The sequence below is a fragment of the Lepidochelys olivacea genome, assembly GCF_965140295.1.
Source record: "Lepidochelys olivacea isolate rLepOli2 genome assembly, chromosome: 20".
Taxonomy (NCBI): Eukaryota; Metazoa; Chordata; order Testudines; family Cheloniidae; genus Lepidochelys; species Lepidochelys olivacea.
In genome coordinates, this window is record NC_140430.1 from 5546544 (window position 1) to 5568313 (window position 21770).

The following is a 21770-nucleotide window of genomic DNA, read 5'->3' on the forward strand; positions in this document are numbered from 1 at the left end:
TGGTTTTAGATCCAAACCACTGCCACCTTTGTTAAATTGCCATACCAGTCCCGGTGCAAATTCTGCTTGCCCCCTCCCCCCGTATCATATTCTACTTGCCTGCTAGCTAAAATGACTCACCTTGAATGGGTGGAAGTTTGCAAAACTGTCTTAAAGAGACCACCGGGCTCTTGGTGGGCTTGGAAGTTCACTGCTGCAAGAAGTCTTGCAACATTGCCTACTGCTCCAGAGAATCAGTAACACAATTCTGATGGAGGAAGCAGCATGGTCCAGTGGTTAGTGCACTGCCCTGGGACTCTTTATCTATTCCCAGCTCGCTTTCTGCACCTGTAAATGAGTCACTTCCCCTCCCCGAGCTTCAGTTTCCTTGTCTGTGAAATGAGGACAGTGAGACTGACCTGCTTTGAGATCCATGTACGCATTCTCAGCATTGTCTGAGAGTTCATAAGAACGGCCATACTGGGTCAGACCAATGGTCCACCTAGCCCAGTATCTGGTCTCCTAACAGCAGCCGGTGCCAGACACTTCAGAGGAAATGAACAGAACAGGGCAATTATTGAGTGATCCAGTCCCAGCTTGTGGCCATCAGAGGTTCAGGGACACCCAAAGCATGGGTTGCGTCCCGGACCATCTTGGCCGATAAGTTCATTGAGGATAGGTCCATTAATGGCTCTCGCATTCTTTTATACTTTTGGCCTTCACAACATCCCCATCTTTTTGCCCCAGCTCCCAGCCTGCTTGCTATCCGCCCTCCTGTCTGCAGCCAGCTCACGGCCGTTCAGTCTTCTGCTTCTAGCCTTTTTGCCCCCATGCACCAGGCCAAGATCTCGGGGGGGTGGAGGGGAGGGAGGAACGGGAGGGTACAGACCTCCTGCTGGCTGGATGTGGCACTGGCTGGTGTCCACACTCAACTTGGAGCCAGCAGGTTCATGCTGGCATTTTAACACGCTGAAGTGGGGGAACAGCGGCTTTGACTTGGCTCAAGGCCTCATCACCACTGGGCATTCAGAACATGCGGAGAGCCGGCGTTTGCTAGCGCTCCCCCCTTGGAGCCCAGCTCAGACAAGGCCACGGGGGCTGCTTGCTTGGACAGGAGCCAGGAGCTGCTCATGTTCCTGCTTTGGTATTGGGCACAGAGGCAGCGAACGGACCCGCATCACTCCCAACGCAGGGCCCAACCCGGCCCGTGCTGGCCTAGTGAAGTGGCTTTGCTGCAGCAATGCTTGTGCAAACTGGCTGCAAATCAGGAGGACCTCCCTTGCCCCTCCCCGCCCAAGGAATACCACCAGTACACAGTGCGTTCCCCATGGGCACAGACCTGGCTCTGCACCCCAACCCCACAACATGCCCTGTTGTGGCAGGCAGGGGGACGTCCCAATAGTGGGAGAGGGTGTGGCCACAGTAGCCCAGCCCCCTGGCTATTCCCCGGCTGCCATAAGGCCAATAGGGACCATATACAACATAAACCTAACAGCAGAGCCCTGTACTGGACTATTTTTTAAATCCCGCCCCGCAATACCCACTCCCCCCAACAAAAACTTTAGGTCCCGCAAATCCCACAAGAGAGAGACAGACTCCCCCAGCCTACTAACAAAACACAACCGTCGGTTAATATATTATATATAAAAATGGAATTCAGACAATTTTACCACTAAAAGAATAAAACAAAATTTGCTTAAACCATATAAAAATAATACTTTAACTCCTAGAATAGACATCAAATCTCTTTCTATCCCTCGCTTAAATTGAGGTATCAAAACCTTTATTTAAAAAAAAAAAAGCTTGCTTTACCTTGCTGAAATTCTATTTATGACACACTGCTGTCGTGTAGATCGCATATCACGTCAAAACAAATTACGCCAACACTTTCTCTTAAAAGATGCAGATTTTTTTTTAATGATAAAAAGTTGTTTAAAGAAACTGGAATGTTTTACACCGTGCTAGCACCGGTTTGGGAAATTTGAAACAAACCATTCAAGTTACGTATAGATCAGGATTACTCTTGCTTTCTGAAAAACATTTAGCGGCAACACTGCTCACCACTCTAGGTTTTTGATAGAAATTTTTAAAGAAGGCTCAAGCTAAGTGATCGATAAGGTGGTCAATTTGAACAGCAGGTGCAGCTAAACTTGCATTTTGTTTTCCTGCAAATTACCGCAGTCTGCTTTTTTGCCCACCCAATCCCATCTGAAACAAAGTACATTTTACCTGCTCCCGCTGTGATGACAGTGGGTCCTGCGGTATCCCAGTCCCACTGCAGAGCTCTAGCTATTATTAGTCTGTCCTGGCCAGCAGCGTAGCCAAGTGGCCCCAGAGCAAGACAGCTTCCTGCCCCTCTTGCAGGGCTCTGCATTGGGGCTGGGATGAAATCCAACTACGTGGGGTTGAGCTGTGATTATAATCAGTGAGAAGCAGGGCCTGAGCTGCGCTGGCTTTGAGAAAGTTTATTTCTTTGCAAGTATAAAAAGGCTTCAATTGTGCTTCTTGGTAAAAACAGTCTTTAAAAAAGAGCTGCCTAGATGAGACCCCAAGGAGAGATCGGGGGAGTGGATCCCCCAGGTTCTTCTTCGAGTGATGTGCCTGTGAGCGGGCAAAGGGTCTCCCACTTTATAGCTGTCCCAGATCACAGGTGTCTCCTCCCTCTCCATCTGCCCCCACTCTTGAATCCATTCCCTGAGGCTATCCTGGGCCCCCTACTTGGACTGACCCACCCCAGCTAGCAATTGGTGGCAGGCTGGATGGGGGAAGCAGCCAGACACATATCTGGGGCCTGACTCAGTGGCACTTGAGGCTGCTGGCAGTGAAAGTGGCTTTAAAGGAGGTACATCTGGCACCCTGAGCAACCACCCACCTCAAGGGCCTCTCTGGCTGAGGTAAAGTAATGGGAGCTGCTAGACACTGAGCTCTTTGGAGAATCTGGCCATGTTTTCCCCACTGCACATGTAGGTAAACTGAGGCATGGGGCAGGACAGAGGCCAGCATTTTTCAAAGTGGCCACTGATTCCTCGGTGCCACCCATGGCCTGGTTTCCGAGCACCCTCCACTCCAGCTAAGATCAATGGGAGTGGTGGGTGCTCGGCCTCTCTGCAAGCCAGGCCCTGGGGGGTCTTAAATCAGACACCCCAAAACTAAAGCGCCACTGTCAAGGCCACTCCATCCCCTGGACCAGGGGTTCTCAACCTTTTTCTTTCTGAGTGCCCCCTCACCCCCCCAATGTTATAAAAACTCCATGGCCCACCAGGGCCACAACTGTTTATCTGCATATAAAAGCCAAGGCTGGCATTAGAAGGTAGCAAGCAGGGCAACTTGCCAGGGTCCCACACCAACCTACATTGCTCAGACTTCGGCTTCAGCCCCGGATGCGGGGCTCAGGGCCCCAGGCTTCAGCCCTGCACAGCAGGGCTTCGGCTTCCTGCCCTGGGCCCCAGAGTGGCTAACACTGGCCCTGCTCGCGGACCCTTGGTTGAGAGCCGCTGCCCTGGACTAAGCCCCCCAGATCTCCTTAGGCCCTGCCTGTGTCCCGGAGGCAGTCAAGGTCCTCGGGCTGGAGGGGCACCCCGTCCTGGGACAGGATGGAGAGAAGGCAGATGACAGTGGCCTCCTGCCTCGCTCGTTTCCTCCACTCCAAGAACATGCTGAAAGCTCGCAGTTTGGTGTTGCCGGGATTGTTCTCCTCGATCTGCTCCAGACAGTGATTCTCCAGGCCCAGAAACTCGATGCCGATCTGCTTCCAGGACTTGCCCATTTTCCCTGCCAGCTGCATCAGCTGCTGCTCTGAAACCAGACTCTGCCTCTCTGGGAAAGAGGGGAGAAGAGTCAGCCAGGAGAGGCTGGGGCTGGCATAGCTGGGAGCACCCCCAAAACCAGTGCTCCTGTTCTGCTCTCTACAGCGCCCCCAGTGGGTGAGGCTGGGACTGGAGTAGCCAGGAGCTTCCTCAACAGCCAGTGCTCCTGCCCCACTCCCTACAGCACCCCCGGCTGGGAGATGCCAGAGCTGGAGCAGCCGGATGTGTCACCCACAGCCAGTACTCAAATTACAGGGGTCTTCAGAGGGGATTGGACCCCCTTACTAATTTTAGGGGCTGCCTCACTGCTGTCTTACGGACCCCTTAGTTCTCACTACTATTTAAATTAAAGCAAGCCACTTGGTATTCAGGGCCACTCCTATTTTTCACATCATTGGAGCTCGGGCTGCTGCCTTTCCCCTACAGTGCCCCCTGCTGGGAGAGGCTGGGAACAAAGAAGCTGGGAGCTCTCCATGCCTGTCACTGAACCACCCTGCTCTGTGGCTGTGCTCCTTACCGTAGGCCTGCAGCTCACTTGCCCTGGTGCCGCTATTCACAGCCTCACTGCGATTTGCATCATCGCCACTGTTCCCAGCATCTCCTCCTGTCTGGAGCTGGTGGCCCTGGACCAGGTCCAGCCTTGGGATATTGCACAGCACCTGGTTGGTGATGTCTAGCGCTTCCTGGGGGTATGTCTGCATCAGCAGCTCAGCCACCTGGATGCGGGAGGCGCCGTCCAGCTTCCCGCGGCGTATGTGGGGAGCCATGCCCCCATGGAGCAGGTAAAACTTGAACTTCTTGAACTCCTCCTCTCCCAGATCCTCCAGGATGTGCAGCATCTGCTCACCCATCTCCATCCTGGCACCTCACCCTGGAGCCCCCCGAAAGGCAGACCTGCAGGGCCTCAAAACAAAGCAGCCAGGTGATTTGGGGTGACTGGGTGGAAAAGCCTCTGTTCAGCCTCTTCAGGGGACCTGCTCTCTGAATGCCCCCTCCTCACTCCGTCCCTTAGACTCTGGGGTCCCCCTTTCAAAATTCCTCTGAACTCCAGGATTCGCTGTCAGTTGAACCACAGAACCCAAGTGTTTCTGAGGGGAGGCCCCAGTGCCCAGGCAGCTAGGCTGAGCAGGGAAGGGTCACCTCACAGCACAGAGGGTTTCCCCAGCCTACCCCAAAAGGTCCCTGCTGTCTCAGCAGCACGCCCACCCTGCAGCCCCTGGCCGCTCCCAAAGCGAGTGAGTTCTGCAGGTTTCGGTGAGAGATGCCTTTTTCTGCAAAACAGCACCAGGGTCTTGCAGACAGACAGCATGGCTAGGACTCAGGACACCTGGGTTCTATTCCCAGCTCTGCTGGTGACCTTGAGCAAGTCACATGGCCTGCTCTATGCCTCAGTTTCCCTTCCCCACCTTTTGTCTGTTTAGACTGCAAGCTCTTCGGGGCACGGCCTGTCTGTGCAGCGCCTGGCACGATGGGGCCCTGGAAGATTATTCAGTGTGGAAATCCGGAGCCACCTGGTTTTCCCTGGGTGGCATCTGCTCTCAGTGGTAACACGATTTTGGGGGGGAAGGAGGGGGTTGGGGAAATGGGTATTTCAGGGGTGGAAGGAGCTAGCGTGACAGGGCTAAAGGCCGCTCCCAATGGGGCAAGACGGGTAGCGGAGCCCTGGCTGTCCACACACACGCACACTCAGACACCACAACCAATGTGCTGCACCCCAGAGCCAGGAGCCCCAGCCCTCCCACCTCGCTCCCAGTCCGCCCAGGCCTCCCCAGCTGGGAAGCCAGCCAGGGGCCCAGGTCGCCCCACGGGCGGGTGGCACTTTGCGTGGGGGACGCTCCCAGGCTGCCCTGAGCCCCCCGATACAGGGCACCCGGGGGCCGGGGCCGGAGCCGGGGGCCGCCCCTCCCCCCATCCTACCCAGGGTTTACAGTTTGGCCCCATGGCCCTCAGCCCCCCCGGTTACCAACTGTCCCAGCGCCCCCCGATGGCGCCTCCCCCGCCCCGAGATGCGGGCGCTCTTCCAGCTACTCCCGCCCCTCCCGGCTGGGCAGGCCCCGGGGGCCGTTAGCTTCCGGGGGGGGGGGAGGGGAAGGAATCGCAGCCCCCAGTTCCGACCCACCTCGGAGCCCCTCTAGGGCGGAGCCCGGCTCCGCTCCGCGCCTTCCGCAGCGCGAGGCGGCATGACGTCCTCCCCATCGCGGCGCAGGCGCAGTACGCGCGCGTTCGGCGTCCTCCTCACTGCGCGCGCGGGGGGTCCGAACCCTTTCCGGGAGCGCAGCGCGCGGCGGCAGCAGGAAATAAATATATAAATAAATAAATAAAAGGAGGAAGCGGACGCAGCCCCTCCCCCCCGCCCGGCTCCTAGCGCGCGCGCGCGCGCGCGGAACCCCGGGTCCGCCCCGCCCCCTCCGGGGACGCCCGGATCGCAGCGCTGGGGGGGGGCGCTGAGTGCGGGCGAGGGGCCGGGGCTGAGGAGCGGGTGGGGCGGAGGTGTGCCCTGGTCCCTCGGGCTCCCAGCCAACCGGCCCTTGGGCCCCCTGCCCCGGCGGGGGTCTCTGAACTTCCTCGGGGTCCGGACTTCATGGATCGCATTATCCCCCTGGCAGAGCTCGCCGCCCTTTACAGGCGGGGAGGAGTGACTCCTTCCCGCCCCCACCAGAGCTCAAGCAGTCCTGTCACCCCTCTGTCCGACAGCTGGGGAAACTGAGGCACGGTTTGACTCCCCCCATCAGAGCGTCCCGACTCTCCCACGCGGAGCAGGGCTGGGCAGGGAAGGGCGGCTGCTGATGGGGTGTCTGGCAGGCAGCGAGTCCCAATCTAAGACAAGGAGGAGTGTACTTGTGCACCTACCACTCTGAAACCTATAGACAATTTACAAAAATGCGGCAAAAAGAACAGGAGGACTTGTGGCACCTCAGAGACGAACCAATTTATTTGAGCATCAGCTTTCGTGAGCTGCAGCCCACTTCACGGGATGCGTGTCTGAGGAAGTGAGCTGTAGCTCACGAAAGCTGATGCTGAAATAAATGTGTTCGTCTCTAACGTGCCACAAGTCCTCCTGTTCTTTTTGGGGATACAGACTTACACGGCTGCTCCTCTGAAAAATGCTGCAGGAGATCTACATGTCCCTGAAGAAGAGCTCTGTGGAGCTCAAAAGCGTGTCTCTTCCACCAACAGAAGTTGGTCCAGTAAAAGATTGCTTCACCCACCTTGTCTCGCATATTCTGGGACCAACATGGCTACAACAACCCTGCAAAGATGCTGTCTTGAAGTTTCAGAGTAACAGCCGTGTTAGTCTGTATTCGCAAAAAGAACAGGAGGACTTGTGGCACCTTAGAGACTAACCAATTTATTAGAGCATGAGCTTTCGTGAGCTACAGCTCACTTCATCCGATGCATACTGTGGAAACTGCAGCAGGCTTTATATATACACAGAGAATATGAACCAATACCTCCTCCCACCCCACTGTCCTGCTGGTAATAGCTTATCTAAAGTGATCATCAGGTGGGCCATTTCCAGCACAAATCCAGGTTTTCTCACCCTCCACCCCCCCACACACAAATTCACTCTCCTGCTGGTGACAACTCTTTACACAATGTGCATGACAATCAAGTTGGGCTATTTCCTGCACAAATCCAGGTTTTCTCACATTCCCCCCACCCCCATACACACACAAACTCACTCTCCTGCTGGTAATAGCTCATCATCTTGAAGTTGTGCTTTTAATTCATGTCACGTCGCTCCCTTTATGGGGGAATTCTTACTACAGGGACGAGGCATCTGGCTTGCTAGATGAGTGGAAATTTGCCCCACAGAAACTCTTATTTTTCAAATAGAAACCATCGCCGTTTGTTAGGGCTGCTCGCCAATCACTGAGCATTTCCTGCGAGAAATTCAGAAGGAAATGAAACTTTTTTTTCACTTTGTTTCAAAATATTTTGTGGAAACATTGGATTTTTGCAATGAAACATGCATGTTTAGTGTTCTTTCCCCCTCTGTTCTCCTCTCTGAAAGGAAGGAAATGGGGGTTGGGAAAGAGAGAGAAAGTGGGAGAGAGGAAGCAGACAAAAAAGTATTTCAAATTGACGAAAGATTGAAAAATTTGCAAAGTAAAATGTCCACCAAAATTGTTTGCATGGTTCAAAAAGCTACTTCTCACTGAAAATACTTTAATGGAAACAATTTGATCAGTTCTGGTATCAATATTAATACGACTGACACACACGTTCTCTCTCTCCCTACCCACCCCATTCATAAACAGCCTATCTTTGTTGACATGCAAAAGTTGTACCGTTTCGGCTATACCCATATAGTTAAAGCAGCACAGGCTCCCTCCCTGGTGTGGATGCAGTTATATTGGTATAAGAATGCCTAAAATAATATCCAGCTTTTATAGAGCACTTTTCATCAGTAGTTCTTCAAGTGCTTTACAAAGGAGAGCCCTATCATTATCCCTGTTTTACAGATGGGGAAACTGAGGCACAGGAAGGCTAAGTGACTTGCTCAAGGTCACCCAGTGGTAGAGCTGGGAATCAGAACCCAGGTCTTCTGAGGCCTGTGTCAACCCTCAATCCACTCGGCCACACTGCAAGGGGAAGTAGCTATGCTGGTATAAGGCAATACCAATAAAGGAATCCACACTCCTACTGGACACCGTTCTCCTGGGACAATGTCCCTGGAGCAGCATGGCTGGGAGCTGCTGGGAGCAAAGCCTGGCCCTGTGAGTGAGCCGATGGCCGCAGGGTCCCCTTGATGCACTGCACAGGTACAGTAGCGTTAAAACTGTACCCTGCTCAGTAGGAGGTGCCACCCCAGGCAGACAGGTCCCAACTGGCAGCCAGCTGGGGCTGGAGTTCATGGCAGCTTGCCCTGTTAGTGAAGCCAAAGGGCTGGGCTCTGTCCTTTCATGGTGCAGAGGTGGTTTTGTGCTCACAAACCCCTTGATCTACCCCAAGTGCTGCGCTGCCCTGTCGATTAACCTGCTGGCCGAGAGGATTGTGTCAATTGCTTGGGGGGTGGGGGAGTGTGAATGGAGGAACCGTGCCTGGTGTCAGGATCGGCACCCAGTGATTGAGACAATGCCAGAGTCTGGGTCTTATCCAGAGGTGGAGCAGTAACCTGTTGAACCAGGCACGTTTGTGTGTGTGTGCAGAATTCTAGTGTGGCCTTTTCCCCCATGGGAGTGGATGGAAAAGAGTCCAGCTGCCGGGCGTGAACCCAGGGCTGAGGCATGGGACGGCCCCTGCTGTTACTCTGGCCCGTCCACAGACTGCACAGGGCTGTCTCAGTACAAGAATGTCCAGTGTAGCTCGCTGGTGCATGGCTGGGTTGGCAGCTGCTCCTCACCCCACCCCAGGTCTCTCCAGAGAGCCAGGCCCACTGGCAATGCCCTCTTGCCCAAAGCCTCCCTGGGGAAGCGACAGAAGGCCCGGCCTCGTGGGGGAAACGTGATCCAGCCCGATCCACTTGGGACATGCTGAGTAAGAAAGGAGCCAAAGGGGCGGAGACGGGCACGTGCAGCTCCTCCATGCATCCTGGCAGCAGGAGCTCTCGGTAGCTGGGGTGTCCGGCAGGCCTGGGTGCAGCTGAGTGTCCTCCTGGTGCGATGGGGAAGACGGTATCCAAAGGGGCCCCTAGCTGCGGCAGGACCAGGAGCGTGGCGTCACCAGCCCCCAGAACGTATTCTGTTGAGAACCCCCCCCGGAAATCCAGTTAGTGACAGAACTGGGCCCTCGCTGCCCTGGGGGGTAATGGAGTTGGGGCCAGGCCAGAGGGAGGGGGACACTACCAACTGACTGAGCCAGAGGCATGGGCACAGCCTAGCAGGGAGGGCCAACACCCCTCGCTGCTGGGCAAGAGCGACAGGCTGTGACCCAGGGGCCTAGAGGAGAAGGGGACCCTAGTACTCTAGGGAGATAAGTGACCCACGATGAGGCCGGGGGTGTCTGGCACGGCAGCTGGGTGAGATCTGCCCCCTGTGACCGAGACCAGCCTCCGGGCCGGGTGCCCTCACCTGCTCGAGCGGGCAGTGGATCTGGGCATACCACTCCTGGCAGTACAAGCACACCTGGATGCCCTGGCCGATGAAGAGGCAGGTCCACATGATGATGTTCCAGATCGGGCTCTTCCGCTTGTCGTTCAGCAGGAAGTTGAAGATCACTGAGGGGAGAGCCAAGGGGGAGGCCGGGCAGCGACTGCCCCATCCCACGCGCCTCCTGTCCCCACCCCACTGGGGTCCCCCCGTCTCTGCTGAGTGACCCCGTAGCCTTGTGAACTGGGCCGAGACCCACTCAATCCTCTCCCATCTATGCTTCATTGGCCACTACTGTGGGCTGGCGTGGGGCTGGCTAAGGTGCTCTCCATTTGCCCCCTTTTCACCCTGGGAACCGAGAAGCCGGGCACTAGGCAGCGCTCACCTCCAATGATGGCAAAGAGGGTGAACATGACGGGGTAGAAGAAGCCAAAGCAGAGGGTGATGACGTATTCGTGGACAATGGCGGACATGATGAAGACTGACAGCATGGCTGCGACCCGGGACCTCCCTCTGAAGAGCTGGAGGGCAGGGAGAAGGCACTGAACCAAGGAGCCACAAGGAGCAAGGTCCCAGACCCCAGCTCCCCCCAGGCCGATGGCCCATCCCATTACTAACCCTCGCCCTGCCAGGAATGTGTCTAGTGCCACACCACCCTTATGGTGAGACCCCCCTCCTTGTCCTTCCCCCAGCTCCGCACCATCCTGGCATAGATCCTTTCCTCTGCATGAGACCACCCCGCAGCAGGGAGCTGGATCCAGAGGAGGGAGCCTCACTGTGTCCCCTCCCTGCATCTACCTCCCCAGCCCAGGACCATTTCTGGCTGCTCGCCTGGCACCCTGAGCTGGACGGAGAGCAGCGAGGATCCTTTCAGAGCCCAAAGCCCCCTTGCATCATCAGCAGTTCCCGTTTCATTGAGTCCAAGGGCATCATCCTCACTGCCTGGGCTGGTGAGCGCCCCCTCCATCAGGGCCGCTGGCCTGGGCCAGGGAGCCAGAGCTGGGCTATGATCATCTGCAGAGCTCCCTGACCAAACAAGGCTCCAAGCGCCACCCGCACCCCTGCCAGGTGCCGCAGTGACGGCCACAATGTCCAACCGGCACCAGGGCCACATACCCAGAACAGGTCCTGGTAGACATAGTAGTAAAGCCAGTCGTGAACCACCACGTTCCACGTCCGGTAGTAGGTGGCGAAGGACGTGGAGTTCCACCAGTCCTGGGCACGCATGCAGGGAGAGGGACGAGGGAGAGAGGGGAGTGAGCCCGGGCCGAGGGTGCTGCAGCGCCCACCCGCGTGTGCACGCCCATCTGCAGCACCCGTGGTGCCCACGTGGCCCTGGAGCTTTGGTGTCCCCCAGCCCCTGCAGCTCCGCTGCACTGGTAGTGCCCTCTGCCCATCTTGTAGCTCTCAGACAGAGCGGCCACCCCTTCCCCACCCAGCTCCGTGGCACAGGGGAGCCCAGCTGGGCCTGGGCACTGCAAGCCAGCTCAGGAGCCCCCAACAGGGGGCAGGCAGAGCCCTGGCACAGGGCACCCTGGCTGAGAATTTCAGGGGTGTGGGGAGAAGAGACCCTCGAGCTTTCTATGGGTCCCACATCAGGGTGGGTGGCGGCAGGGCTGGCCCCAGAGGGCCCTCCCCTCCCTCCCCCAGCTCACCTTGTAGAAGGTCCGGTCCGCAAAGCGCAGCATCTCGGCGAAGGCATTGAGCCAGCAGTGCAGGAATGCGAAAAACGACAGGAGCAGCAGGAAGGTCCCTGCAGTGGCAAGAAGGGGCGTCTGGCCTGGGTTGGGCTGGACGGCTCCGGGCTGGGGCAGGCGCGCCTGGTCTCTGCCCCCCGCCCCAATGCAGTCTGTCACCTCCGGGGCCTCCTCCCCCTCCATCACGCCCTGGGACCGCTTGCCCATTCCCGTCGCCGCAGCCTCGCCAACCTTCACGCCCGCTGTTCCACAGCGGGATTGCCCCGACCCTTAGGGGGCACTGCCAACCAGGCCAGCTACCCTGGCCTGCTGGTTACTTACAGCAATTATCACACCCCCAGTCCCATATGACCCCTCCTCCCACAGTCCCCCCACGCACCCAGCCCCACATGGCCCCTCCCAGCTCTGCACAGCGCTGCCCCCTCTCCCCAGCCCCACCCAAGGAGGGGAGTGGTGGGGGCCGTGTACCTGGAAGGGTGGCGTTGAAGATGGACAGCACCAGCATCTTGATGCTGAAGGGCTGCTTGCTCATGTTGGTGAAGATGGGGATGCAGAGGCGCTCCAGGATGAAATAACTATAGAAGAGGCAGCCCAGGAACTGCCAGGGGGACCCAGTCAGGGATGCTGCTCCCCGGGCCCCTGGAACGAGCACGCTCTGCTGGGGTGCAGAGTTAGAGCTGGGGACACGCCCCGCTCCAGCTCCTCCCAGAAGCCTCCCGCCGGGAGACTGAAATGCTTGTCACTGGGCAGTGGAGTTGAGAGGCCTGGCGCCGTTCACACCTCCCTGAGCGATTGCCTCGGGCTCTCTGCAGACTCAGGCAGAAGTCTCCGCGCCGCTCGCACTCAGGCGACGTTGGCTTTTTGCAACCACAAGGGCTGGAGGCTGTTTTTTTTTTTTTTTCCCAGGGTCCAATTTCAGTCTTTCGTTGGAAATTTGAATATCAACCATTTTCCGCCAAAACATTTCCGCTTTCCGGCATTTTTTGACACCCTCTCACCCCCGCCCAAGTCAAAACTCTCAGCAGGAAGCAGACACTTCTGCCGGAAAAGGTTTTGTCAACCCCCGCCCAGCCCAATTTTCCAGTGAAAAACAAGTTTGCTGGGAAACGTCAATCATCCTCATTTTGCAGATGGGAAACTGAGGCACCGAGGGACTGAATGACTCGCCTGGGGTCAGAGGGGAGTGTGTCACAGAGCAGGAGGGGATTGAAACCAAACAGCCATCCTTCCCCTCCGCCAGCTGGCATCGCGCACGGCCCGCTCTGGAAGAGGGCTGAGCAATGGTTTCCCTCTCTTTAGATTCCTGCCTGGTGGGAAGGCCGTGTCTACTCTTAAAATTCAGTCCCTCGCTACGGCGCTTCAGTGTAGCCACGTAGCTAATCTACCTCCCCAAGAGGCGGTAGCTAGGTGGACGGAAGAATTCTTCCAAGGGTTAGCCTGGCATAGCTGCGTCTTTCCAGGGTGTGGATTTGATCCCTGAGAGATAGCGATGCTGATGCCAGCGTAGATCGGGGTGGCAAACTTTTGGGCCCGAGGGCAACATCTGGATGGGGAAATTGCATGCAGGGCTGGGGCAGGGGGTTGGTGTGCAGGAGGGAGTGCAGGGCGTGGGAGGGGGTCTGGTGTGCAAGAAGGGGCTCAGGGCAAGGGGTTGGGGCAGAGGAAGGGTGCGGGGTGTATGAGGGGGCTCAGGGAAGGGGGTTGGGGTGCAGGAGGGCATGCAGAGTGCAAGAGCGGGCTCAGGGCAGGAGTGCAGGGAGGGGTGCGGAGTGTGTGGGGGGCTCAGGGCAGGCAGTTGGGTTACAGGAGGGGTGTGGGGTGCAGCAGGGGGCTCAGGGAAGGGGGTTGGGGTGCAGGAGGGGTGTGGCAGAGGGCTCAGGGCAGGGGGTGGGGGTGCAGGAGGGGTGCGGCAGAGGGCTCAGGATAGAGGGTTGGGGTGCAAGAGATGTGTGGGGTGCTGCAGGGGGTTGAGGTGCTGCAGGGGGCTCTGGGCAGGGGGTTGGGGTACAGGAGGGGTGCAGGGTGCAGCAGGGGGTTGAGGTGCAGCAGTGGGCTCAGGGCAGGGGGTTGAGGTGCAGGAGGGCATGCGGAGTGCAAGAGGGGGCTCAGGGCAGGCAGTTGGGGTGCAGGAGGGATGCGGGGTGCAGCAGGGGGCTCAGGGCAGGCAGTTGGGGTGCAGGAGGGGTGCGGGGTGCAGCAGGGGGCTCAGGGCAGGGGGTTGGGGTGCAGGAGGGGTGCGGGGTGCAGCAGGGGGCTCAGGGCAGGGGGTTGGGGTGCAGGGGGCTGCAGGAGGGGTGCGGGGTGCAGCAGGGGGCTCAGGGCAGGGGGTTGGGGTGCAGGAGGGGTGCGGGGTGCAGCAGGGGGCTCAGGGCAGGGGGTTGGGGTGCGGGGTGCAGCAGGGGGCTCAGGGCAGGGGGTTGGGGTGCAGGAGGGGTGCGGGGTGCAGCAGGGGGCTCAGGGCAGGGGGTTGGGGTGCAGGGGGCTGCAGGGGGTTGGGGTGCAGGAGGGGTGCGGGGTGCAGCAGGGGGCTCAGGGCAGGGGGTTGGGGTGCAGGGGGCTGCAGGGGGTTGAGGTGCAGCAGGGGGCTCAGGGCAGGGGGTTGGGATGCGGGGTGCAAGAGGGGTTCGGGCTCTGGCCTGGCGCCGCTTACCTGGAGCGGCTTCAAGGTGGGAGCGGCGCGCACCGGTGCCAGGGCAGGCTCCCTGCCTGCCTTGCCTGGCCCCGCATGGGCTGTGCCTTCAGACTATGCCCCCCCATCCATCCCTCGTGGCTGGCACCACTTCCCTGCGGCCCCTGGGGGAGACGGGGGGGGGAGAGGGCTCTGCACGCTACCCTTGCCTGTGGGTACCTCCTCTGAAGCTCCCATTGGCCGCGGTTCTCCGTTCCCGGCCAATGGGAGCTGCAGGGGGCGGTGCCTGGAGGCGAGGGCAGCGCACAGAGCCCTCTGCCCGCCCTTCCCCCCCCCGACACACACCGGGGGCCAGCGGTTTCTGGGAGCGGCGCTAGGGGGTGGCAATCCCGCGGGCCAGATCCAAAGCCCTGAGGGGCTGGATCCGGCCCACGGGCCGTAGTTAGCCCGCCCCGGCGTAGACCATCCCTTACATGCTCAGGGTCTAACTGATCGATGGATCAGGGCTGGGAAGGCCCTTCGGGGGTTTTCGACTTTCTCTGCAGCATGGGGCACGGCTGGGCACCCCGTAAGGATATCTGGGCGAAACGCAACGGCCTGGGTTAGCCAGGGGGTCAGACAGGAAGGTCAGGGCCCCTTCTGGCCTCGAACGCTAGGAAACGATTTCAGAGGAAAGCAGCCGTTCCCACCTTGGCGAAGTTCTGAGCGACGTATTTCCACCGGATGTAAGGGGTCCTGGGGGAAGGGAGTCGGTCAGTGGCTGGAGCTTCAGACTATGCCCCCCCATCCATCCCTCCCACTTGCTCAAAGACCCAGCACACTCATGGGAAGCAGGTCAAGTCTGGGAGGAGTGGGGCTTCCCCCAGGTAGGGATCCCTCTGTCCTCAGCACAGCCCCCCTCAGGAAGCTGGCAGAGGAGTGATGTCCCTGGTGCCCCTCCTCCCCCTCTGCCATGGCATGCAGCAGGCTCACCTGGGGTAGCTCTCTCTGTAGATCAGCGTGGGGCAGAACAGAAAATACAAGTACGTTGACAACGCAGGCAGCTTCACCTCCTCTGGAAGGAGAAAACCAAATGTGTGGCTAGGAAATGTCTGCAGGGAGCGCTGGGGGAGAGGCAGAGGGGCCCTGGCTGGCACCGGGCCCTGGCAAAGAGGGGCCCTGGCTGGCACTAGGTACTGGCAGAAAGGGGCCCTGGCTGGCACCAGGCCCTGGCAGAGAGGGGCCCTGGCTGGAACTAGGCCCTGGTTGGCACTGGGTACCGGCAGAGTGGGGCCTTAGCTGGCACTGGGTACCGGCAGAGAGGGGTCCTGCGATCAGTACTTACCGTCCAGCGGCTTGGCATGGATGATGCCGGGTACGGCCTCCCGCAGGAACGAATGGCTTTTCATCAGGAACCGGATCTGGAGAGGAGGGAACAGGGAACTTTGGTCATGCTCCTGAGCTGGCCGGTCCCCAGAGAGCCAGCCCCCCACCGCCAGCCAGAACTGCACCAGGGCTGGGGGTGTCCCCGGTTCCCTAGAAGACAGAGATGCATGGACACCGTACCGAGAATCTGGCTAGCTCCTCTCACAGCTCCAATCTTCCCCCTTCTACCTGCATCCCATGTGGACCCCACAGTGGAAGCTGGGCCCCCATCCAGAAAGATAGGACGACCCTAGCTTTGTGGGGCTGTATGCTGAGCCAGATGCTCAGGGAGACTCCAGGAATTTGTCCAGAGAAACATCTGGTTGGAGACATCTACAGTGGGACAAGCAGGAGTTCGGGACAGCTGGACGGTGACTGCAGGTCAGGACAATTGGTCCTGCTGAGCCATGGGGCCCTCCTGCCCTGCCTGTGCCTGGTTCTGCCCCTCTGTGCCCAGCCCCATGGCACTCACCTGCTCGAGGATGACGATGAACCTGTATGCGAGTGGGAGCTGGTGCTGGATCACCGTGTAGACGGGGTAGAAGCCAAGCATGGCAGCGTGGCAAGCCAGCAGCGCCCCCCAGAGGATGGCAGTGAAGGGGCGGGGGAAGCGCACGGTGTGGTAGGAGCCAGCCCACAGCTGCAGGGCTTTGTAGGGGACCAGCAGGGTGTAGAGGAACATGACCAGCCAGGTGGCCAGCACTGTGGGGAGATGCTCGAAGGCAAAGATGAAGAGCTCAAAGTCCAGGATTAAGCTGCAGGGGGAGAGGAGAGCGACGCAAGACTCAGAGCTGCACCATGGACCCTCCATGCATCATGGGCCCGAGGGACACTCATGGCCCTACAGACCCTCAGGGCCCTATGGCATTCCACTAGGGGTGTTCATGGCCCTACGCACCCTCAGGGCCCTATGGCATTCCACTAGGGGTGTTCATGGCCCTATGCACCCTCAGGGCCCTATGGCATTCCACTAGGGGTGTTCATGGCCCTACGCACCCTCAGGGCCCTATAGCATTCCACTAGGGGTGTTCATGGCCCTACGCACCCTCAGGGCCCTATAGCATTCCACTAGGGGTGTTCATGGCCCTACGCACCCTCAGGGCCCTATGGCATTCCACTAGGGGTGTTCATGGCCCTACGCACCCTCAGGGCCCTATGGCATTCCACTAGGGGTGTTCATGGCTCCATGAACCTTCACTAGGGATCTTCGTGCCCTAAAGCCCTCCTGTGAACCTTCACTGCCCTATGGCAAACACTGTGGACCTTCCCAACTCTTACGGACACCGGGGAAGGCTGCCCCAGGCTTCCTCCCAGTGCTCCCTTGGGAAGCCCTCAGGCCGCGTATTCTCACCATGCAGGGGATGGGCCCCAACTCATGTTCTCGTGGTTAAACCCCCCTCCCACACACCCCGCCCTGCTGCTATCGTCGCTGAATGGGCAGAGAGGAAGGGTCTCCCCGGGGTGGGGGGAGGGAGGGGCTGGAGAAAATGCCACTTTCTGCTCTTCAGTGCAAGCTGAGGTCTCTCAGGCTGGGATGTGGGGCCCTGGGGATCTATCACATCCCCAGAAACACTGTGCTCTGATTGGTCAGGGCAGGGATCCCCCTTGGCCACACCCCCAGGCACAAAAGGCCGTGATTGGTTGAGGCGGGGACCCTCCTGGCATACCTCCCTTGGTCAATGAAGTCCACCGCAACAGTGCTGACGATGAAGACGCAGAGCATGGCGATGAACATGTGGTAGATGGTTCGGAAGTGCTCCGTCTCCATCAGCTCGCTGGAAAAGAGCCGGGCAGGGAGCTCATGTTCCCCGCCCAGAACTGGGGGGAGGGCAGGGGCTGCCCCACCCTCCCTGCGTCCATGTTCCCCGCCCAGAACTGGGGGAAGGGCAGGGGCTGCCCCACCCTCCCTGCGCCCACAGCCTCTTCCTGGCTGCGGGGCGGGAGACTCCTCCAACCTTCAATAACAAAGCTGCTGGCAGATCCTCATCCCCATTTTACAAGTGGGTAAACTGAGGCACAGAGCGGCAAAGAGCCTCATCTGAGATTGTGGCACAGTCAGGACTCCTGATCCCCAGCCCCCCCCACCCCCCGCAACTCTAGCCACTAGACCCTGCTCCCCGTCCAGAGTTGAGACTGGAACCCAGGAGTGCTGACTCCCAGCCCTGCCACTATACCCAGTAGATCTCATTCCCCTCCCACAGCCGGGCAGAGAACCCAGGTGTCCTGACTAAATGACCCAACTTGTGGTTGCCCTGCAGCACCAGCACAAGGGGCCCCTCTAGGGGTGCACACAGCTCCCCCCTCCCCAGCTCTGTCTCCCCCACCTCCCATTCTGTAAGATTCGACAGCACAGGGGCCATTCCAGGGCATGTCGGGGAGGGGGGGCAGTTCTGGATGTGGCAGGGGCAATCCCTCACCCCACCTACTCCTTGGTTGCCTCTAGGGTCGCTGAGCAGCCTTCAAGTCTCCCCGAGGCAGCCCCAGGATGAGCCCATCGTGTCAGGTGCCCTGTGCTGGGCATTCAGAGCTCTGGATGGGGGTTTGGTCCATCCCAGCTGCCAGGTGCTGCTGCCTTGCCCCTGGCGTCAGGCTGGCACACATGGGCATCTCGGTGCAGCTCCCTGCCCCTGTACATGCAGGCCGTGCCAAGCCGTGCCATACTCACTCGAGCAGCGACTGCCGGTCGATGAACACCTTCCGCTTTTCCAGCAGGGAGCCTCTCCCCCTAAAGGATTCCAGGGGGGATTGGGGTTAGACCCGGGGGAGAAACCCCCACCCCCGAATCGGTACTGCTTTCCGCGTGCACCTTCCATCCCAGGGTAATGGCCACCCCTTTCTAATGAGCTGGTGCATGCTCACCGCTGCCGGCTACTGGGTGGAACCAGAAGAGCTCAGCTGTGTTTCACAGGCCCTACACTACTAATTGCTAACGAGGATTCTCCTGCAGCTCAAGCCGGAGAGAACTGGGCTTCTGCAGTAGCCAGGTTCATGTCCACTGGCACCAAGCAGCAACCACAGACCGGGGAAGGGGCTTTCACAGCCACGTTCCCACACCCACTGCACTTCTAGGGTAGAGAGCAGCCGGTCACCATCCCCACCAGCTGCAAGGTGGGTGGGCGGAAGGTGTCCCTCCGGGGGGATCAGCACGCGCGGGTCTCCAGTCTGATGCTTAGAGCGTCTGGTTAACAGGGCAGTAGATACTGGCGTTCCAGCTGCCATTGGGGCCCTGTGACACCGACATTGCCTGTACCCTAACGGGCTCACGGGCTAACTGGACAAGGGGCAGGAGGGGAAACTGAGGCACAGAGGGGGGCAGTGACTTGCTGACGGTCACGCAGCAGGAATGGGACTAAAACCCAGGTGTCCTGAGTCCCAGTCCAGCACCCTCGCTACCGGCCCAGGCTGTGAGTGACTCTACTCAGCAGGGGGGCCTGGGTGGTATCTGGGCAAGGGAGGGGGGCACCAGCTTTCAGCACCGCTGCCATGTCAGTGCCCCCAGCACCCCGTGTCACACCCCAGACACCCCCATCTGGGTTAGGTTGGAGAATCCCTGGTTGGCTGGCGGCCAGGAAGGGGATCCCCGAAGCAGGGGACTCCCCAGGGTGGTGCCGCATTGGGGCAGGGAGAGGAGTCCCGGAGCTGGGTGGGGGGAGTGGGGTGCTGGGTGGGTGGATCCCCTGCCCTCTGCTCTCACCTATCCTCTCTCTCCAGCCGGCCCTTCCTGGGGGGTTGCGGGTAGGACCGCGCAGCCTCCTCCACGGCCTTGTCCAGCAGGTCTCCGAGCTGCCCCTGCATGTGCTCCAGCAGCTCCGACTTCACCGCCTGCCCCAGGGGAACGAGGTGGTGACTGGCCTCCCCAGGGAGTATCCCAGCATGCACCTGGGAGGTGCTTCCCCTGCCCCCCCAGTTTCTCACATCCTCATCCCAGCTGCCTCCCTCCAGTCCCTGCAGCTCTGCCAGCTGGTGCCAGGGCCTTGGGGGGACCTGCTCCTCCCAGTGCCCTGCTCCAGAGCCATCAGCGTCCTCCTCTAGTCCTGATTCCCCCCCACCCCTACCCCGCAGGAGACAAGCTGCCCGGGGGGAAGGGCTCTCCCACGGGACCTGCCCATTGCTCCTTCCCCGGCAACCATCCACCTAGCCCCCGATGCCCACCCCATCCCATCCCCCGGCCCGCCCCAGACCCAGGTGGAGCCCTGCCTTACCTCCATGTGTCTCCTCCATTGGATGAGGCTGGTGACACTGTCCTGTTGCTCGATGTTCCCTGGCGGGGGGGAGCCGGGGGCAGTGGGTCAGTCACGTGTCACCCACTGGGTGGTGCCCCCTGGAGGGGAGGTGCTGTATAGCCCAGCTCCTGTCAGAGCCGGCGTGCATGGGGGGCCCCACGTGTCCACGCCAGAGGGGTCGGGAGCTCTCTGTGGCCACGTGGCAGGGCCAGAAAGATCCCCATTTGCCTGGAGGTTTGGGGACCCCCACCCCATTTCCGCCACGGCTTGGTGCCATCTCGTACTGTGACAGAGGCAAATTGGAGTGGGATGGGATGGGCCCCTGGAAACCAGCCCACCGAGCCTGCATCGGGGGCAGCGCTGCAGGAGGGGTCGGCTGCCAGCCCGGCCTGCTGGCTCACAGGGACTGGTGGGGCATTGACATGCCAGCCCCAGTATGGGCTGGTGCCACCCCCTGAGCCTGGAGCTCCCAGGGCTGCAGCTGCTAGGTCTTAAAAGGATGATGGGACACACCTGAGCTGCCAGCCCCACCTGGCAAGCTCCCTGCCTGTCCACCCCAGCCAGGTAAGATACAGACCCCCACCTCCCACCCCACCCCCACTACCTGGGCCTGGGCACACGGGTCTGAAATGCCACATGGTCACCACAATGTACCGGGCAACCCACATGGCTGTAACATGCCACACGCCACCACCAGGCACCCGCACACGGCTGTGACATGCCCCAGGCTGCTCCAGCCCCGACACCTGCATGCTCGGCAGTCACTGCTCTGGACCCAGACACTGCCCCCCCCCCAGCTCTGATGCCCCTGGCAGGTCCCGTCTATACTTGGGCGCCTGCCCAGAGCTCCTGAAATACTGCGCCCCACCTCCCCTTCCTCCTCCTTCCTATCCCCCCGCCCCCGCTCTGCCCCTGCTCCTCACCATCCAGCCCCTGAGTCTCCTCCTCTTCTGCCTGCCTTTGCCCCTCTCTCTTCCTCTGCCTGGCTCTGCCAGGGGCCCTCTGAGCTTGCTCCATGTTGGCTCCGGAGGGAATGGGACCAGGTCAGAGCGGCTGCCCCAGAGCTACCATCCTCTTCCTCCCATGGGGCTGCCTCCCTCCCCGTGCTGGGCCCTGCCCAGTCAGCTGATTGGCAAGTGGGGTAAAGTCCTTGGAGAAGTTTTTCCACTCTGGGATCCAGGCTGGAAATGGGAGCCTTGGACCCTCCTTGCAGGGGTGATAAGATAAAGCCCTTATCAGGGCAGAGATAGCAGGGCCTGTGGTTCCAACCTCTGCCCCCAGCCAGGGTCACCCGCCCACACACACACACTTTAAAACTTTGCCTTTGGGCACAGAATCGTCAGGTCCCACCCACATAGGATGGGCCTGGGCAGAGATGGAGTGGGCACCTAGACTGATGCCTTCGCTCTTCTACAGGCCGGTTTGGAGACAGGCGAGGCTGCGTCCCTGTCTCTTGCTGATTGTGGGTACCGCTGGCTCTTGGATATTCCCAGCATGCTTTGCACAGGGGGGTTGCAGCATCCTCTCCTGGGGCAACCCATGTGTGTGGGTCATAGGGAGGGAAGGAACAGCTAGAAAGAGCGGGCTGGGTCCCAGGCTGGGCTCCCAGTTAGCCCGTCCCCTGCTGATCTCTGTTCCCCCTGTGATCTCACTGGGGCACGGCGCTCATCTCTGCTCCCTGCCCTACACCGTGACTGAACAGGTGCTACGCTCTGCCCCAGAGCTAGCTGCAGCTCAGTCAGGGAAGGGAAAGGGATCAGCACTAGGTGTAAGGGAGCTCCCAGGAGGGGAGAGGGTGTCACGGCTGCTTACACCAGCGAGTCATTTGGCCCGCAGCCTGCCAACATTCCAGAGTGAGGATTCAAACGTCTTCTTGCTGGGCACTGCTGCTTAGGGACCACCTCCCTTCCCCTGCCCTCTGCCCCCACCCCCGGGGGGGACCCCTTGCTGTGCCTCTCCCCCCCAGACTCCCCTGTCTCTGCTCCACACGGGGGGCCCCT

The 21770-nt window shown here is 59.7% G+C and overlaps 2 protein-coding genes across 6 annotated transcripts; both read right to left on the minus strand.

The window, feature by feature from the left end:
* Window positions 1-1866: 1866 nt before the first annotated feature.
* LOC311510801 (uncharacterized protein) lies at window positions 1867-6037 on the minus strand. Of its 4 annotated transcripts, none has more exons than XM_084610791.1 (3): window positions 5905-6037; window positions 4303-4679; window positions 1867-3795 (listed from the first exon to the last, which is right to left on the minus strand). In XM_084610791.1, the coding sequence occupies exons 2-3, from the start codon at window positions 4640-4642 to the stop codon at window positions 3503-3505; spliced, it is 633 nt and encodes a 210-aa protein (XP_084466917.1). In that variant the 5' UTR covers window positions 4643-4679; window positions 5905-6037; the 3' UTR covers window positions 1867-3502. The 4 variants fall into 4 exon arrangements, with proteins under 4 accessions (XP_084466917.1, XP_084466916.1, XP_084466918.1 ...); XM_084610790.1 differs by having other exon boundaries at window positions 4303-4688; window positions 5905-6002; XM_084610792.1 differs by lacking the exon at window positions 5905-6037 and adding an exon at window positions 5749-5844 and having other exon boundaries at window positions 4303-4688.
* Window positions 6038-6866: 829 nt separating this feature from the next.
* Window positions 6867-20943, minus strand: SOAT2 (sterol O-acyltransferase 2). Of its 2 annotated transcripts, none has more exons than XM_084610779.1 (15): window positions 20694-20943; window positions 19750-19808; window positions 19242-19369; window positions 18213-18272; window positions 17215-17322; window positions 16020-16302; window positions 15468-15543; window positions 15116-15197; window positions 14833-14878; window positions 11983-12112; window positions 11473-11570; window positions 10934-11032; window positions 10203-10338; window positions 9800-9945; window positions 6867-9470 (listed from the first exon to the last, which is right to left on the minus strand). In XM_084610779.1, the coding sequence occupies exons 1-15, from the start codon at window positions 20785-20787 to the stop codon at window positions 9420-9422; spliced, it is 1596 nt and encodes a 531-aa protein (XP_084466905.1). In that variant the 5' UTR covers window positions 20788-20943; the 3' UTR covers window positions 6867-9419. The 2 variants fall into 2 exon arrangements, with proteins under 2 accessions (XP_084466905.1, XP_084466904.1); XM_084610778.1 differs by having other exon boundaries at window positions 11983-12169.
* Between the last annotated feature and the right edge of the window lie 827 nt (window positions 20944-21770).

What these genes read in the sequence shown, in the direction of transcription:
- LOC311510801 (XM_084610791.1), bottom strand. Translation starts at nt 4,642, where the DNA reads ATGGAGATGGGTGAGCAGATGCTGCACATCCTGGAGGATCTGGGAGAG. An exon ending in AAGTGAGCTGCAGGCCTACG is followed by an intron (nt 3,796 to 4,302) that starts GTAAGGAGCACA and finishes CCTCTTTCCCAG; the next exon opens with AGAGGCAGAGTCTGGTTTCA.
- SOAT2 (XM_084610778.1), bottom strand. Translation starts at nt 20,787, where the DNA reads ATGGAGCAAGCTCAGAGGGCCCCTGGCAGAGCCAGGCAGAGGAAGAGA. An exon ending in GACTTCATTGACCAAGGGAG is followed by an intron (nt 16,303 to 17,214) that starts GTATGCCAGGAG and finishes CTCCCCCTGCAG; the next exon opens with CTTAATCCTGGACTTTGAGC. An exon ending in CCTCTTTGCCATCATTGGAG is followed by an intron (nt 9,946 to 10,202) that starts GTGAGCGCTGCC and finishes CTCTCCCCTCAG; the next exon opens with TGATCTTCAACTTCCTGCTG.